The sequence below is a fragment of the Pholcus phalangioides genome, unplaced genomic scaffold (assembly GCF_987345545.1).
Source record: "Pholcus phalangioides strain wild (caught in Gottingen) unplaced genomic scaffold, Ppha-v1.0 ptg000010l_1, whole genome shotgun sequence".
NCBI lineage: Eukaryota > Metazoa > Arthropoda > Arachnida > Araneae > Pholcidae > Pholcus > Pholcus phalangioides.
In genome coordinates this window covers 26,331,876-26,349,113 of record NW_028301603.1, presented here as the reverse complement: position 1 = coordinate 26,349,113, position 17,238 = coordinate 26,331,876, and the positions used below count along the sequence as shown (strand labels likewise).

The window sequence follows — 17,238 nt, the reverse complement described above, 5'->3', positions numbered from 1 at the left end:
ACGATCTTCTCTGGCCGTCGTGGCTCTTGGAAAACCTTGCCCAGGCTTTCTCTCGATGGATCCGGTATCCTGGAACTGTTTCCATAAGTTACACACGACGCTGGGCGTTAAATTGAACTCTCTACAAATCTGTACTTGAGATTGGCCTACTTCTAGCCTCCCCACAATTCGCCACCTCATTCCATCAACTAAACGTTGGTGGTTACTCATTTTTACTGTTACAATTTGAAATTAACCGATTGCTGCAAAATAACACCAAGAAATTCGCCGAGGTGTGCTAGCGAACGAAATGCGTCTTAACTTACGCGCGCTTATAAAGCCTGTTTCTCTACTGGCTCCGCCTACACACACGTGTACGCTTACGTATTTGACGTACAAGATTTGCATTTTTGTCTAGAAGCAGTGGAAAATTTGTGAAACACAATAAAATGCTTTATTTTATGCTGCTTCTCTGTCCTTATTGGTTGTCCTCACTTTTAGCCTATCTACCGCCGGTGATTTTCATGCTACAGTTGCCGTTCGAACGCTATTTAGGGTTTTTCACAATGGAGATCACATTCCAATACAAAAAACTTGGTGTTGCCATTTGAGATTTTCGAAATTTTCTCACTGTAACCGTAACTGTTAAAGTGACACTGTTGTTTTCCATATCATTCTTGAGCGCATACCTCAAAACACCTTATGCCAAAATTTCATTCAGTTTCTGTGAATGGTATGATAGTTAGGGGCCCATATGTCGGGATAATTTTTTTATAATCACCCTGTATACGAATATATATATACATACATTTAGTACATGTGCCGCCCTCCCGGAAAAAGTTGAAAGGACGGCCCTGCACAAGAGCACTAAGATGCTGATGATAAAAGAATTTGGCAGGATACCAAAAAGATAAGCAGGCCTCTGTTATTCCCAAAAATAAGTGTACAAACTTTTTCTGAGATTTTATAATTTTTTTTTTACATAATTTCAGAGCACTCTGGTAGTAATTTAAATTTTTTTCTAGTTTTTCATTTAATTCTCTGTCACATGGCATTTCTTAATTTGTTTCAGATGGTATCTAATTTTTTCTTCAAAATCAGTCTAGCAAAACGTCAAAATCTGACTGTCCCAGCTTCAGAGACTTGATGCAAATTTGGAATTTTTTTCAGAAAACTTGGAATCACGTTTCATATGTGTGCCATAGATAAATAAAACTGGCAATAAAATTTCGAAAAAAAAAAATTTGTTTTCTTACGAAAAACTATTTTTTTGTTTGCGCCCCGAAATTTTTCTCATTATAAAATGTCCACTCTGTTACACAGTCATTTGAGAAATATATTTTTATTCCAGATTAAATCTAATAACACTTTTGAGCTCACTGAAAGGTTCACTTTTAATGGTCTATCAACTTTTTTGGATTTGAATTTTGCAAAACCACTTAATATTCATGTCATGTTTTTAGTACCAGATTTTTCTCTATCGGATGTCCACTCTATTACGTCATTATCATAAATAATTAAGATTTTTTTTTTTCACTTATATCAGCATCAAGTACATGGAGATATGCTTCAAAATATAGAAAAAAGTTTTCATCGATCAGTTAAATTTTTAATGAAAAAATAATAATCTAAGCTAATTTGTCCACTCTGTTCTGTGTTCCAAAAACTCAAGCAACGCAACAGAATAAAAACTGTGATTTAAAGTTTTCGTAGTTAAGAAGTTTTGAAATTTTAAGATAAATTCAATAAGTTATCTAATCATTTTAAAGTTTTTCGTATTTAACTTTCAGTCAAAAAAAAAGTAGTACAGATCGTCAAAATCACTGCCTGGCACAGAGCCAGGAAAATTTGTCATGAGGGGCATTTTAGTAAAGGTCACTATGACATTACATCTTGTATTTTATGGGACAGAACCATTATTTTAATGTTACAGTATTTTTGTTTCCAGGCTCTCTCTACCTTCCCGCCCCCTTGAAGTTCACCCTGAGTCACTAATGTGAGAGGCATAAACATGAAATTACCATTCAGTTTCAACAGAAAATTTTGAAGTTAAAGAAAAATCATCCTGATGATATAACATACAAGTCCAGTGTCTACTTTGAATTTTGGTCTGGTGAAATAGTCAAAATCTGGTCAAACTACGAGAGATGGGATGCATGTGTTTTAAATGTTCTCATGGGGGTGGACATTATTCAAAGGTTAAATAAGAGGAGTTTCGGGGCCACCTATTACATTTTGTATATAGTTTTTGAAAAAATAAAAGTGTATTTTGCATGGCCTATTTAGAATATTTGAGAATCTTTCTCACAGTTAAACATTTCTGAGCACTGTTACAATAGTATCCACTTTGTTACAGGAAGTATTTTTGTAGTTCACGGGCAAAAAATTTTAGGAATACTTCAAACTAAGATGTCAAATTATGAATTACCAATTCATTGTCTGCCAAAAATAAGAAGTTTTGCTTTTGAGTAGCCAAATATATGTAAAAAATAAACTTTTCCATGTGCTAGTTTGAAAAAATCATAAAAAACCATCAAAATGAAAAACAAAAAAAGTTCAAATGTTTTTAAAACTGCCTTTTTTTCCAGCATATGTGTAAGAAATGAGCCGATTTCATTATTTTAAGAGATTAAAAACAGCAGAAATAATAATTTTTTTACAGATTGACGTTTGTTTTTGTAACAGAGTGGACAAAACTGTTTTGGACAGAGTGGTGATTTTCAGTCTTAAAACCCAAAAAATAAAATATTATTACAAAATAAAAGTGAAAAATATTTATGAAATATTAAACTTCAAGTCATTGGCTATAATTTGAGATCAATTTCATTTTGAAAATTCACCTTTGAATTTTCCATTTAAAAAAAATGCAACGTACACTTTTTTTCATGAATGACCCGCCTAGGCCTTATATTTATGAAAGTATATAGTTAGGCCTTATATTTATGAAAAGAATCATTAATTTTGTGGAAAGTGAAATGATATAGTTAATCCATCACAAAAGAAATGCCAAATTTATGGTTTCACTGATTTTTATTTTGTGAAGAATCCATTTTTCAGATACAGAATATTGTGAAGGGTCTGTTTTCCAGATCCGGAATTTTGTGAAATGTCCAGAAAACATACCTAAATTTTGGCTCTGGTCAAACTCCTAATAGCACATTGGCTTGAGAAACATTTTGGTCACAAACAGAAACTTCTCAAAGCGACAAAAAAAACCCTCCAATTTAGCTGCAACCTCATTTATGGAATCATAGCATTTATAGGTGGCTAAAACAGCACGGAAAACACCAAACAAGCAATATTTGATGCATTGCTGCTAAACTATTTTTTAAGACCTAGACTATAACCGTCCTGAGCCACATGACATGAGCCTGTTCTTGTCTATATACACCTTTCCCAATAATAAAAATATCACACATTCGGTGACTCATTTCGTTGACCCTTGCCAAGACAAAACAAGCACAGTCTATGCCAACGAGACGGCCGCTGCCTCCGCTGCAAGCGAAAGAAAGTCGAACAAGAATCCTCGGTGCAATCAGCAACGAGCGACTGAATCCTACTCATAGGGCTGCCATGTCTATAATATTCTTTCACTGTCTCATATGAGTCCATGATGACAGAAATGAACAAGGATATGACAACATAAATAAATATGCTTATAAATAGGTACAAATATACACGACTGAACCACCATATCAAAGGATTGTTGGTATCTGTGATAGCGAATGTTGCGAACAAATCGTCCCCATTCATCATAGCAAAAAGGCATTCCGAAGTAGTGCTCAGAGTACGGAACTTGATGTGGTAAGGGCCGAGGACAACCCAACCGCAAAAGCAAAATCCTCCATACAATAAGACGCAACACAACATGAATCGCAGAACATTAGGTAAAGCAGTTTTCAATGTGAGGATCAATATATTGTACTTCCTGAAGAAACCAAGGTATCGCAACACACCAGCCCAAACCAGCAGGTTGCCGGTACCAAGAAGAATAGCGCATGTAGCATACTGATCACTTTCTACCGTTTGTTTCTCGACACATGCTTTGAGTATGGATCCAGCAATGATGAGAATGTCATTGACTATCATCATGCAATACCATCCATCAATAAACTCAAGCTTCTCGCTGGTGCTCAGCAGTTCCCGGTGTTCCTGTCTGAAGAACTTGTCTGTTTCCTTCCACAGAAGCCGCCCTTTATTCAGACAACGTATGCACAGAAGTAACGAGAGCACCCCGATCAGTATTATGAAGACATTTAGCACTTGCCTGAACACTAAGCCACCATTGGAACCTATCTTCTGCTGCGACTGGTTGCAATGAAGATTCCTAGTATCTGTCTGCAAAGCAACGATTATCTGACCATCATGCTTACTGTTGTCGTAGTTGATGGATATGTCAAACAAATAACAATCAGGGATGTGTACATTTGCGAGGTTTTTAAGGAATATTGTCTGCAACGAGAAACTCAAAGACATCCGTATCAGTTTATCAAACTTGATGGAAGCATTGATGCTGTCCATGTACGACTGGAACGAAAAATTGCTCCAGAGTGGATCACCAGCGGGATACAATGGGACAATGGCATGACACGTTTCTATTACTTTCCCGTCGAACAAAATTGTGGGAAACTTGACGGACATTTTGGCAAATTCATACTTGCATACAGTGACGTTTCCGATCTTGCCGTCGCGGGTGGTGTACTCGTAAGGACCCAGCGACAAATAAGTTATATTTGAATACATCTGTACCACGTGATCAGCATTGGCATAGAACTCTGGTTTCGTGTAGACCGCGTATGGTCCGGTTGATGGCGGGTAGGACACTACTTCCCTTATGGGCAACCAGTCTTTCAAGAATATGTGTCTGAAACTGGAGCCGATGTTTTGCTTCTGCAACTCGTAGACATAGCCGTCAGTTCCAAATATGCACAGCTGCACCGTCACGAACACTATCTTGACGACTTGAAGGACCAGCTTCCAAGGGAACTTGCCTTTCGTCTTCCACTTCTCGAGCGGATTCATGAAGAAGTATTTGATCTTGCGGATGAGACGTTCCTCTCTCCCGACGAAGACGTCCGTCGTGCTGCCCGAGAGCTGGTTGTCGCGGTTGAAAGAGGACGGCTCCCCGTACGACGTTGATATGCAGCCGTAACTCGAATCGTGCGCCTCGATCCTCCGAGTACCGATCAAGGCTGCGTGTTCGTCATGGCTGTCATCGTCGCCATCGTAATCCAACCTGCGATGACAAACCCTGTCCATCGCGCTGTTCTTAGCCGCCGATCGCGAAGCCATCTCCTCGATCAACTACAAAGCTGCATTAAGATCAACTACGGCAAGCGGCTGTTGCGATGTCGTAAACATCGAATCATAAACAGACGCAAGCAGCACAAAACGACCGACATAAACAATGAATGAAATCATGACAACGGAATTTCCCAAACGAATGCGTGATTCGCTTATTCCGCTGGTCATGTGACGATCCGTTTCATCAGATCGGCTGTGATCATGACCCGTTCACACTGATGCCACCAGCAAAGTACAATCTTGCCGTATTAGATATAAAAATCTGCGGAATGTGAGCATTTTTTCACCGACTCCTACCCTTAGGGCAATTGCAACGGCTTACAGAAGGCCTGGGGGTCTATTACGCTCCATGGAGGAAAGAATAACAGGAGGTGACATCAGGAACGAAAATTGAAGCCGTTGTGGCAACCCTATGGGCTGACGAGTAAGCCCAAACAAACCGCTCTTTTCCCTATACTTAACATGTGTTGTGCCGGATCGAATTCTTTTAAAATATTTATAACTAAATAAATTTAAGTACCATGACCATTTAATGCGTCTTCAGGTAATCTACATGATCCGATAAAGGGGAAAGATAAAACTTTATCCTTGTATAAGGGTTTTTATATTTTTAATTTATTTTTGAAAAAGGGGAAGATCATTTTTCACTCTCGACTCGTCATAAGTTTTTAGTTCAGTGCCTTCAATTTATTTTAAAAATTCGATGTATCACATTAATGTCTATGGGAATATGATTAATTAAAATAATATGAAGCTGCAATAAAATGCAATTTCATAATTTTTTCTTTTAACTGTTTATCTTGCCTTTTTGTTTCGTTCATCATTATGATAGATCCGGGACATTTCGAAAGTGTTTCAGGGCCGTGGGCGTTCGTCTTAAGCTTTACATGAGGAATTTTGATTTCGGAATCAATTCTGAGGTGTTCGAGCACCTTCTGACAGGGCCGTAGCTAGGATTTTTGCCACCCCTGGCATACATGATTCAGCCGTCCGGGGCAAACAGCATTTTGCTGCCCACGCGCCTCAAAGTACTGGAAGTGCTCGAACGTCGTCCGCCACTGTGTATTTATGGTTTTGCTGCCTGTAGGCTGTACAAATTTCGCCACCCTTCTTCCGTTCCACTCTCATATTCTTGAATACGTATTACAGGAAATATATGCCGCCCATCCGAACTTTCAGCTATGAAGATGTATTGAGAAAAATATATTAAAAAATAAACTTTTTTTACGAGCCGCGATAAGTCATCTCTCTGGCCTATAGTATTTAGAAAAATAATCTGGGCTGTTTTTTTTTCTTCTCTTCATTTTGTACGAATTACTTAGCTTTCAAAGTGACGTGGACGAAAATTTGACAAAACAGTTTCGAATTGAATTTGAAATCTAAAATTCTGTCTGTGTTCGAGTTTTTGCTTGGAATGGAGAAATATTTCTACAATATTTTAATATAAACAGCTGAAAGACATTATATACGCTAATGTTTTGCATATATAATGTTTTTCGCAAAAAAAGTCAGATTTTTTCAAACACCGCTTGTTCAAGTGTCTTTAAACATTGTCTTTCTCTCAGCACTGACGTATTACATGCTTTGGCATAATATTTTTAAAATTAAAATGCCGAGAAGAAATTTTGTGGCACAAGATATGGGTAAATTTTGGTTATTTTTGTAAAAGGTTCCATGTTGTTGAAGTTAATATTCGAAAACAAATAGCAACTAAAATTGTAAAAGCTCTCGTTCAATTGTGTATATATATATATATATATATATATATAAAAAGTGAATTTCATGTTTTTAACCAATCAGCGATTTCACGCTGCACGCACCGTAGAAAAGCCGAGTTTTCCTCGGAGCAGGTTTCTACAGCGGGCGAGGTGTAAAAATGTTGATTGGTCAAAAAAATATGAAGTTCAGGTTTTTAACCAATGAGCGTTTTCACGCTGCACACAACGCAAAAGTTTTACTCCTAGGAAAACCAACTCACCACAGTCAAACAACCAATTGCACAACCACTCAAAACACAGAAAAGTTGCCACTCGAGGGAAATGAAGTGCCACTTCAAATTGCAGTGAATTAAAAAAAAACATGATAAATATATGAAATAAATTTTCTTATTTTTTGTCGCAACTATCGTAATTTAATTTCTGAGTTAGAAGATAATTTCAATCACTGATTCGAACAATAAAAGTAAAGTTTTCTTCGTTGAAAATGTGTAAAAAAAATCGGCATAATTTAGCACAAATGTCGGGACAGCCAAACAAAACCAGGACTGTCCCGGAAAATATGGGGTGTATGGTCATCAAATTTATACGGGACTTCATTCCCCGTTTCGACGTCAGTTTTATTCCCTACTGGAAGGGGAGGAAAGGAGAACAAGAGGGCTCTTTTTGGGGATTTTCGCTCGTAACCGTCCGCGATGTTTGTAGCAGCAGGTTTTCGTCAGTAGCTCAAACAAGATGGCGATAGTCCCCGAGCCCATATATAATGGTGCTGTGCCGAATCTAAGCTTAGAATCTCCCGACAAATGTTACGTAGATGAAAAAACTGGATTGCTCCTGGAAGAGGTACATCTTGGCTTGTGCTATCGATATTTCACGCCAGAGCATACGACTTCTAACCTGCATTCAATTTTTTTTTCTTTTTCAAAATGCGGAGTGATTCTAATAGAAGTGAGAGAGAAAAAAAAACCGCGCGTCGCTCAAGCACTATTGATGATTGTTAGTGCGCAAAAAAGAAAGCCCTGGTCAATATTTATGTCCGCTTCCAAGTGTCAAATCAATACATTCTTTTGTGTATTTTGTGTTTGAAAAGCATTTTTTTCCGTGGCATGAGTACAAGATGTTTTTGTTGATGTGACACACACACTTGCACTATGGAAGACCATGAACCCGCACACCCCCCTTTCCCTGGAATTGCAATGTTTATCCACAATTGTGTGCAACATTCCATCAATTAAGCATTTCGTGTCTCTTTTAAATCCACTTTCTACGCTTGCACTTTTTGTGCCACCATTCGAATCCGAATGTTCTATTTAACTACAGATCTAGTTAAAAGGTCAAGAAGTCATTGGTAATGAATGTCGAGACCTCAATATGAGACATTTACATCAGGGTAAAACCCTAGTCAGCTCGGGACATGTCCATGTGGGTGGTAAATTATGCATTCATCTGGAGGTCCATTATCAAGGTGTCCAACCATCCTAGGTAGATTTATGGTTTTGCTGCCTGTGGGCTATTCAGATTTTGCCTGCCTCCCTTTCATTTGGCTATGTTTTTCTTTACCACTTATTCTGCAAATTTGTCTCCCTGTGCTATAATGTGCTCGGGTCCAACCCCTGTATCTATGCTTGTGTTTCCAAGTCACTTATGCTCACTCACTCTTCAGGTCATTCACATGCTTGCACATGCTCTAGAACACTCTTTTGATCACTTCGATGCTCACTAGATCAGAGGTCCTCAACCTTTTTCTAGTTGCAAGCAGAGACTATACACATCATCAAAAAACACCCTCTCGGCCAGTTTGACATCCAAATACATATAATCAGGATGATTACAATTCTTGAATGCAATGTGTATAAGGTGTTTAATTGGAATGCAGATCAAGTGCTCTCGAGCATGAAATCGGACACGAGCATCGAGCAATCTGGGTGCTTCAGGGAAGCACTGTGGTGGTAGCGAGTAACAGGTTGAAGATGCCTGCTCTAGGTTACTCTTTTGGTCATTTACATGCTTGCACACATTCTAGGTCACACGTTTTGCTACTCACAGGGTTCGACAGTTTATTCCGAAGTGGAAAAAACCATGGTAAAAACTGGCCAGAAGAAATTAATTTTCCTTCAATCATTTTTCATCTAAGTTGGAATTTGTGCTTTAGATATAACAAATGTGTATATTTTCTATAACATTAAGTAAATTTAATTTCACTAAATTATGCATGCAAATTAGTATGTGTATGTCTTTTGCACAGTTAAGCAGTGCTGCAATAGACCAACTCTGCTTCTTTCCAGCAGAAGTCTTTTATATTCATCATTTACACTTATAATGTAAAAAAATTATGTCTGTCTTTTGATCAGGGCCGTCATTTCAACTTTTTCCGGGGGGGGGGGGGCAAAGAACATGTACTTAATGTATGCATATATATATTACCATTTTTAGTTTATTTTCAAAAGCTGGGGCTACCCCGTATATGACGAGCCTGCTTTTGATCGAGGTCACATGTTTAGCTGAATCTTTTCATTAGACCTGGAGAAATTTCATTGAAAGTTTTAAAATTCATTTATCTAATTTCAATCTAATTGACAAAATTATTTTTAACTTCACAAAACAATTTAAACATTATTAAACGCACTAATCTTTCACGCTACTGCAAAAATAAAATTTCATCTTATTTTGAATGTTATTAGAAAACACAGATTACAAATAATAACAAATTACAATATCGAAAAATATCAAAATCCTCATTTTTTTTCACTACAATGCAACACTGAAAAACAAAAGCGTTTTAGTAGTTGTATGCGGTAATCAATTTCTCAATTTAAATTTTTTAATCGGTTTCTTCTGAGTCTCCAAGATCATCATAGGGGGTGCGGCATCTTCGTTTTTATCTTCACCTTTGCTGTCATTGCCATTGTCACTTTCAAAGATGATATCTTCAGTTCCGTCCATCGCATTGCTGATGCAACACTTTTTGAAGGATCAGATGATAATTTCGGCGGAAACAGAATTCCACGCCACATTGTACCTATTGGCACACTAGACCAATATCAGGTTTCTTCAAGACACCACTTTTTGTTGTTTATTATTGGAACTCATCCATTCGATCCACAAATTCCTCAAATAGTCTGAGAGGCTTGTTGATGCTCACATCTAAAGGCTGTACAATAGATGTCAGCTCACCTGGTATCAAAGCCAATGATGTTTTCGATTTCTTCGCCTCAGATTTGACATCGGTTCTATGGGATTTGAACATATCTTATATCAATAATGCCGTTTTCTTGAACACTGCTTCAAAAATTATTGTGGGGGTCAATATTTTTTCATCAAAAACTGGCCCGACCATAAGCCAATCCTCCCCCCACCCCATTTGAGAAACAAATTTTTCCACAAAAAAAAACTTGGCTTATACACAAGTATATATGGTAATTCTTTTTAAAGTATTGAATTTGTGCATCAGCTTGGAAGCATTTGAACACAATCACATTTTTCTGTGAATTTTGAATGTTTGACACATTCTTTCCCTCCACATTACTAAATTAAAAGTACTTTGAAGAGTATTACTGAAATAAGTTTTTTGTGTGTGTGTGTGTGCACACAAAAAAACTTATTTCAGTAATACTCTTCAAAGTACTTTTAATTTAGTGTGTGTGCACACATACATATAAAAGTTAAAAAAAAAAAATCACAAGTTACTAAATTTTGCCACAGGTCCTTGCCACTTATTATTGTTTGGAATTTAATCTTCCCCCAAGAGAGTGAATTCAGGATTAATAAGACATGCAAACAAATGATAGGGTAGAGAATGGCCTCTTCATATCTTAATTTTATGACTTAGATGTAAGGAATCAACTTTGAATTTTCCCATCCATTCATGACAAGAATCAGCACTATTTACACTATCTTTCGGTCACTGACACATTGAGTGCTATACAGGGTTGGTAAAAAAACCAAAACACAGTTTTTTTTTGCTTTTAATAATATTCACATTACAAACAAAGTTTCTGAAAAATCATTCAAAATTCTAATGATTAATTAAAATAAAATCTATTATTGTAATCACTATTCGCACATTAATTAATCAATAAATATTTCTTACATTTTAACAAAAACCAGCTTTTGCAATTTAATTATTTTATAGCGTAATTCAAGGAAATATTTTGTTTGAGAATTCTTAATTTTATTAATCATATAATAAAAATGGTTTGCCCAGTTACTCTTTAAATATGCTTAATTAAGACTATTTTGGAAGAACTAAAATGAAGCATAATTAATGTAATTTTTTAATTAGCAATGATTTATTTACAATATACAGGGTGATTATAACTAAAGTTCTGATTTCAAAACACTGTAAAATAAAAACCATTAGTCAGAATAATGATTGGAAAATTTGTATTACCATTCATGAATGTTCCTGAGGCAATGGAATTTTGTATGGCGAAGAGGAAAAAATACTTAAAAATGTAAGATGGATGACAGTGTACTCATCCAGCACATGGGAAATTTTTCTCGCAGGATGAATATGGCAGCCAGTCAATGCAAAATTATAATGCAATTAGCATGGCACAATTTTGTAATTCATGGAAAAATCACAAAAATAAAGTCATTTAAACAAACAACTACAACTTACACAAGAAATGTTAAATATGTTGTCCACTGTGTGTTCTGACTGAGGTGAAATAACAAAAGTGCTTGTTTAACAACAAATCAGAGTAGGTCAATGCTCCCAAAGCAGAATGTGCCAAAATCTGTGATGTACGTCGCAGAACAATTAGCGCTACTGAAGAACAATTCGGAAGAATTTTAAGAAAAAGTGCAAAAAAACATTATTACATGTATGGGGGATTTTTACAGCAGAACAATTCCGGTTAGCTGAGTGCTCGTCGCAGAACAGTGCCGAACATTCTGCTTTGGGGGTTATAGTAGCGTTCACCTGTCAGGTGAACATGGCGGCCAAGTGTGGTGTCATGTTATTGTCAAAATGGTTCGTCAGCAGCTGCTTTGCTGGTGTTGCAATGTGCATCTTGATAAAACTTTTGCTATCCACCAGGGCTGGTTGAATCAAAAACAAAATTGTCTCGTACTTACACTTCATTTTAGCAATGATGCATATGAAATTTTAGGCGCCAAAACTGATTTTCTACTCACCCTGGCATCTGGGATTTGTCCAGTCTTGATATTCACACACTGATGCTGTTGAAGTGCCGGAATGATGTGGTTGCACAGAATAGATTATACCAGGGGCGTAGCCAGAAATTTTGTTCGGGGGATCACTTTCATTTTGAGGGGGGGGGAACCAAAGTGATAGAACAATAGATTTGGCCATCTTTTTCTCTTTTTTCGGTCAATTTCTCACATTTGGGGGGGGCAGACCCCCAAGTCCCCCCCTCGCTACGCCCTTGGATTATACTGCTGGCTAAGTACAGCATCATCTACTTGTACATTTTAAAGGTTTTTCTGTCGCCAAAGAAAATTCCATTGTTTCATGCAATAGATCCATGCAAATTTTTAAGCCATTCTGACCAGCAGTTGTTATTTGTGTTTTGGAATCAGAACTTTTAATTATAATCACCCTGTATATAGCTGATTATTTTTTATAAATCACTCACTACTGTACATCCTAACCAAATGGTGACCCAGTCCATATTCCAAGGAATGTCTAACTGAAAATTGTTTTGGACAGGGATCACCAGCTAGTTCACGAACTGGTCAATTTCAGGCTTTTGCTACTGTACATAGGCGGAGGTAGACGGAAATCTGGGGGACACGGTCATTATGGTTGGGGGCACAATGATGATGTCAATTCATATATACATATGTACATTAGATCAGTCAACTCCACCTTTGACGCGGGGGGGGGGGGGGTGTGCCCTCCCCATATCTTCACCCATGCTACTGTACATTAGAACCTTGATTAACTGGGGGGTAATGTTGAAAATATGTGAAAATAATAGTTCAATATTAAGCCTGGTGGCAATATACAGTAAGAGATGTGCTGCTTGCTATCGAAAGGAAATGAAAATGTCTGTGAGGTAAATGTAACTACTAGTACACTGGTCTTTGTCTTTAAGAAGCAGCTGGTCTGATTTTGGATTATAAGACCACCTGCCTTTAGCATGCCACTGAAGTCACTGCTGTTGTTGCTTCTTTGTGAAGGGGAAAAACTGAGATAATACATCACCACCACATGTATGTGATGAAATCCTCATTCATGAATTTGCTTAAGATGGAGCATCAGAATGTAGCTCAAAAGTAGAAAATGCAGTAACAGAACAAATTTTAATATTGTATGCAGGGTTGTTTGGTTTAAATCATGGTTTAAACCAAACAACCCTGCATACAGTATTAAAATTTGTTCTCTTACTGTTTCTCTCAAAGTGGTTTTTTAAAAAAAATCAAATAAAAGTTGTCTAAATATCATTTTTTCCCTTGAAAAATATCATATTGGTTCATTATTAGCCAAAATGTTTCATTTTTACCACATTTTATATCCTTGGGGTACATTCTGATGGTATATCTTTAAATGATATAAGATTTTATAAGTGGGTTTTTTCAAAAAGTCTCATAAAAGTGGCCAGAATATATATATTTTTTTCATATGAAGTATCTTAGTCATTTAAAGTTATATATAAAAGATATAATTTCTCATTCTTACAATATTTTCTAACCTTTGGCTACATTCTGATGCTCTATCTTTAGCAAATTCGTGAATAAGGATTGCATCACACATCTAAATATAATGGTGTATTATATCTATCTCACAGGGATTTTTTTTCCCTTTACAAAGAAGCAGCTACAGTAGTGACACCATCATGCTAGGGGCAGGTGGTCCTATAATCCAATAAAGACACCAGCTCCAGCTGTCCTTAAAGGACAAAGACTAGTGTACTAGTTACATTACCTCACATACATTTTCATTTTCTTTCCCATAAGAAGTAGCACATCTCCTACTGTATATTTCCCAGTCTTAATATTCAATAGTTGTTTTTTTTATACTTTTACACACACACTGTTAAGCCCAGTTAATCAAGATTCTACTGTATAGTAGTAACAGATTTTTGAAAAATAATCAGCTATATACAGGGTGCTTATAATTTAAGTTTTGATTCCAAAACTATACAATAAGTAGGCCTACTGATCAGAATGACTTGAAAATTTGCATGGATACTCCTGAAGCAATGGAAGTTTCTTTCGCAAAAGAAAAAGTGCAAAATGTGCAAGTAGACGATGCTGTACTTGGCCCGCAGTATAATCTATTTTGTGCAACCACATCATTTCGGCACTTCCACAGCATCAGTGTGTGGATAGAACTTCTATCAAGATGCACATTGCAATACCAGCAAAGCAGCTGCTGAAGACCCATTTTGACAGGATGCACCTTAACCCTTGCAACTTCTGGCTGTGGGTGTACCTCAAAATGTTATAAACAGTGGTCAGATTAAGTGGTTTGATAAAGCTGAATTGCAAGAACATCCACATTATGACCATGGCATACTCCGATTTTGTTGTTGAACAAGAATTTTTGTGCTTTCAACCTCATAGCCAGAACACGCAGTGGACAACATATTTAACATTTCTTGTAGTTGTAGCAAGTAGTAAGTTGTAGCTATTTGTTCAATTACTTTGTTTTTTTGTGATGTTTCCATGAATTATGAAATCGTGAAATGCTATAATTAAGTTATTATTCTGCCATGACTGACTATGGTTTCCATTCTGCGAGCAAATTTCCCACATGTTAGATGATGTCATTAATTTTACATTTTTAAGTATTTTTTCCCCTTTACCAAATAAAATTGAATTTTTTCAGGAATATTCATGTCAATTTTCAAGTCATTCTGACAATCGTTGTTTTTTTACAGTGTTTTGAAATCAGAACCTTAGTTATAATCACCCCGTATATCGTAAACCATTGCTAATTAATCTGCATTATTTATGCTTCATTAAATACATTACATTCACCTAAGTTTTATTACTTTTTGCGAAATAGCTTCCTAATTAAGTATACTGAAAGTAACTGGAGAAAAACCTTTATATATTATATGATTAATAATAACATTAAAAGAATTTTCAAACACACAGTAATCCATTGAGTTAAGTAAAAAATAATTAAATTGCAAAAGTTGGTTTTTGTTAAAATGTAATGAATATTTATTGATTAATTAGCATGGGAATAGTGTTAATTATATTAATAAACATTTTATTTTAGTTAATTATTGGAAGTTTGAATGATTTTTCAGAAATTTTATTGTTTTTAATGTTAATACTATTTAAAATAAAAAAACCCGGTTTTTTGGTTTTTTTCAAAAAAACCGGGTTTTTTACCAACCCTTACTGTATGTAATTTTCAGTAACTAAGATACTTGATATGAAAGAAAATTCAGGCCACTTTTGAGATTTTTTTGAAAAAAATCACATATCATCTTACTCCATTTAAAGATATACCATCAGAATGTACCCCAAGAATAGAAAATGTGCATGAAGATATTTAGTAGGGTGAAATTGCAATTTACTACATAATTTTTTATTATATGTAAATTATAAAAAGTGTTAAGAATGAAACATTTTTTTTTTTTTGCTAATATTAGACCAATATGATATTTTTCAGGGGGAAAAATATTTTGGCCACTTTTTATGTGATTAAAAAAAACTAGGTTAAAACCAGGCATCTTCATCCCGCTGCTTGTGAGCACCATGGTGCTCCCTGAAGCACCCAGAGTGCTCCATGCTAGTGTCCGATTTTGTGCTTGTGAGCACTTGATCAACGTTCCAAGTAAACACCTTGTACAAATTGTATTGATGGATTGAAATTATCCTGATTACATGCATCGGTGTGTCAAACTTGCCGTAAGGGTGCTCTTCTTTTGATGATTGGCACAGGCAGTGCTCATGACTAGAAAAAAATTGAAGACCTCTGGTTTAAACCAAACAACCCTGGTGCTATAGAAATCAGTTGTAGTTGCTCCATTAAATCTTTGACCTCTCCATGCAGATTAAAATTTCTAATTATGTCAAATATACTTCTAATCACCCTCATGCCAATAACCATTCACCATGATTAAAAACATTACAATTGAAAATGTTTTTAAGCATTTCAATTGGCTTTTTTATGTGATGTTTCCCAACACCTTTGGTGTTATTGCATCATCGTGTAGAAAGCTGATCAGCTTTTTCCAGTTTTTAACACATTTTTAACCATAAAATTATTATGCAATACAATTATTTTGTACAATTTTTATTAATTACACTTGAAGAGGTATAATATTTTTTATATTCAGATTAACATTTTTTGTGGTAATTATAATTATTTCAATATGTGCTCTTTATATATTGGAAAATAAAATATTTCACACCTTCGTAAGATATTTATAATTAAATGTTAAGAAAATATTGTTTTTAGAATACATTTGATATTATTTCACAACCATTGAGGTGAAATAACAAGCATTGATTATATGTAATTTAATTAAACAATAATTAGTGCACATTCTTATTTTCTTCCAGAAGAAACCCAACCCTGTTGGCACATGTCCTCGTCATGCTTTTGGTCCTTCTTATGCTTACACAGCCCTAAGTCACAGCCGCTGTGGTGGTCGAGTGGTCATAGTGACGGACTCGCATCGCGAGGATCCGGGTTCGCCACTGGCGCCACAGTGGTGGTCGGCTGAAGTTGGTTTTCTGTGGTTTCCAACTTCAAGGCGCGAATGCGAGCCGATCTCCCCGTTAAAAAGTCTCACCACAGAGAGCAACAGGCCTACAACGTTACAAATATTCAATCATTACACTTCACTCAGAATTTGAAGTATAGATGGCAGCACTGAAATATCAGACACAACACTAGCTACACACTCAGACTGTTAGGTGCACTCACTTTGTTCCAGACTCTGCCACGAAGCTGGGCTGGAAGAGATCTCTGCAACGGGATAAGTTCGGTGGCAGAGACCCTGGCGTTCATTCATTCAGCCCTAAGTCACACTTTTGGCCATTCACATTACTTGCAAACTCTCTAGGTCACTTGTTTTGTTACTTACTGAGCTATTCCCATCTGTCTAGGCAGAAACAGATTTATGGTTTTACCACTATAAAAATGTTGCTGTCCTTCTCTGGTTGAGTGGTCATAGTGACGGACTTGCATTACAAGGTTCAATAAGCTATTATTGCCCATGAGCTTTGCTGGCCATGTGTTGAAGACCCCCTGATCTACAATGAATAATGAGCGAATATCCATTTAGCAGACACATCAATAATTTGG

The 17,238-nt window shown here is 36.3% G+C and overlaps 1 protein-coding gene and 1 pseudogene across 3 annotated transcripts in view; one reads left to right on the top strand and one right to left on the bottom strand.

Moving 5' to 3' along the window:
• Positions 1–2,996: 2,996 nt before the first annotated feature.
• LOC149081164 (mucolipin-3 pseudogene) lies at positions 2,997–5,476 on the bottom strand (annotated as a pseudogene). The gene has a single exon (XR_016193410.1). The product of XR_016193410.1 is annotated as a mucolipin-3 pseudogene (transcript).
• A 2,216-nt stretch (positions 5,477–7,692) lies between these two features.
• Raf (serine/threonine kinase raf oncogene) overlaps positions 7,693–17,238 on the top strand; it is a 99,635-nt gene continuing 90,089 nt past the window's right edge. Inside the window, exon 1 of one of the 2 annotated variants that reach the window (XM_089237942.1) lies at positions 7,693–7,841. In XM_089237942.1, the coding sequence (XP_089094068.1) occupies positions 7,734–7,841 (108 nt within the window). In that variant the 5' untranslated portion in view covers positions 7,693–7,733. Of the gene's footprint in view, positions 7,842–8,972; positions 9,081–17,238 lie in introns of those variants that run through there. The other variant, XM_089237943.1, reaches the window with a different exon arrangement.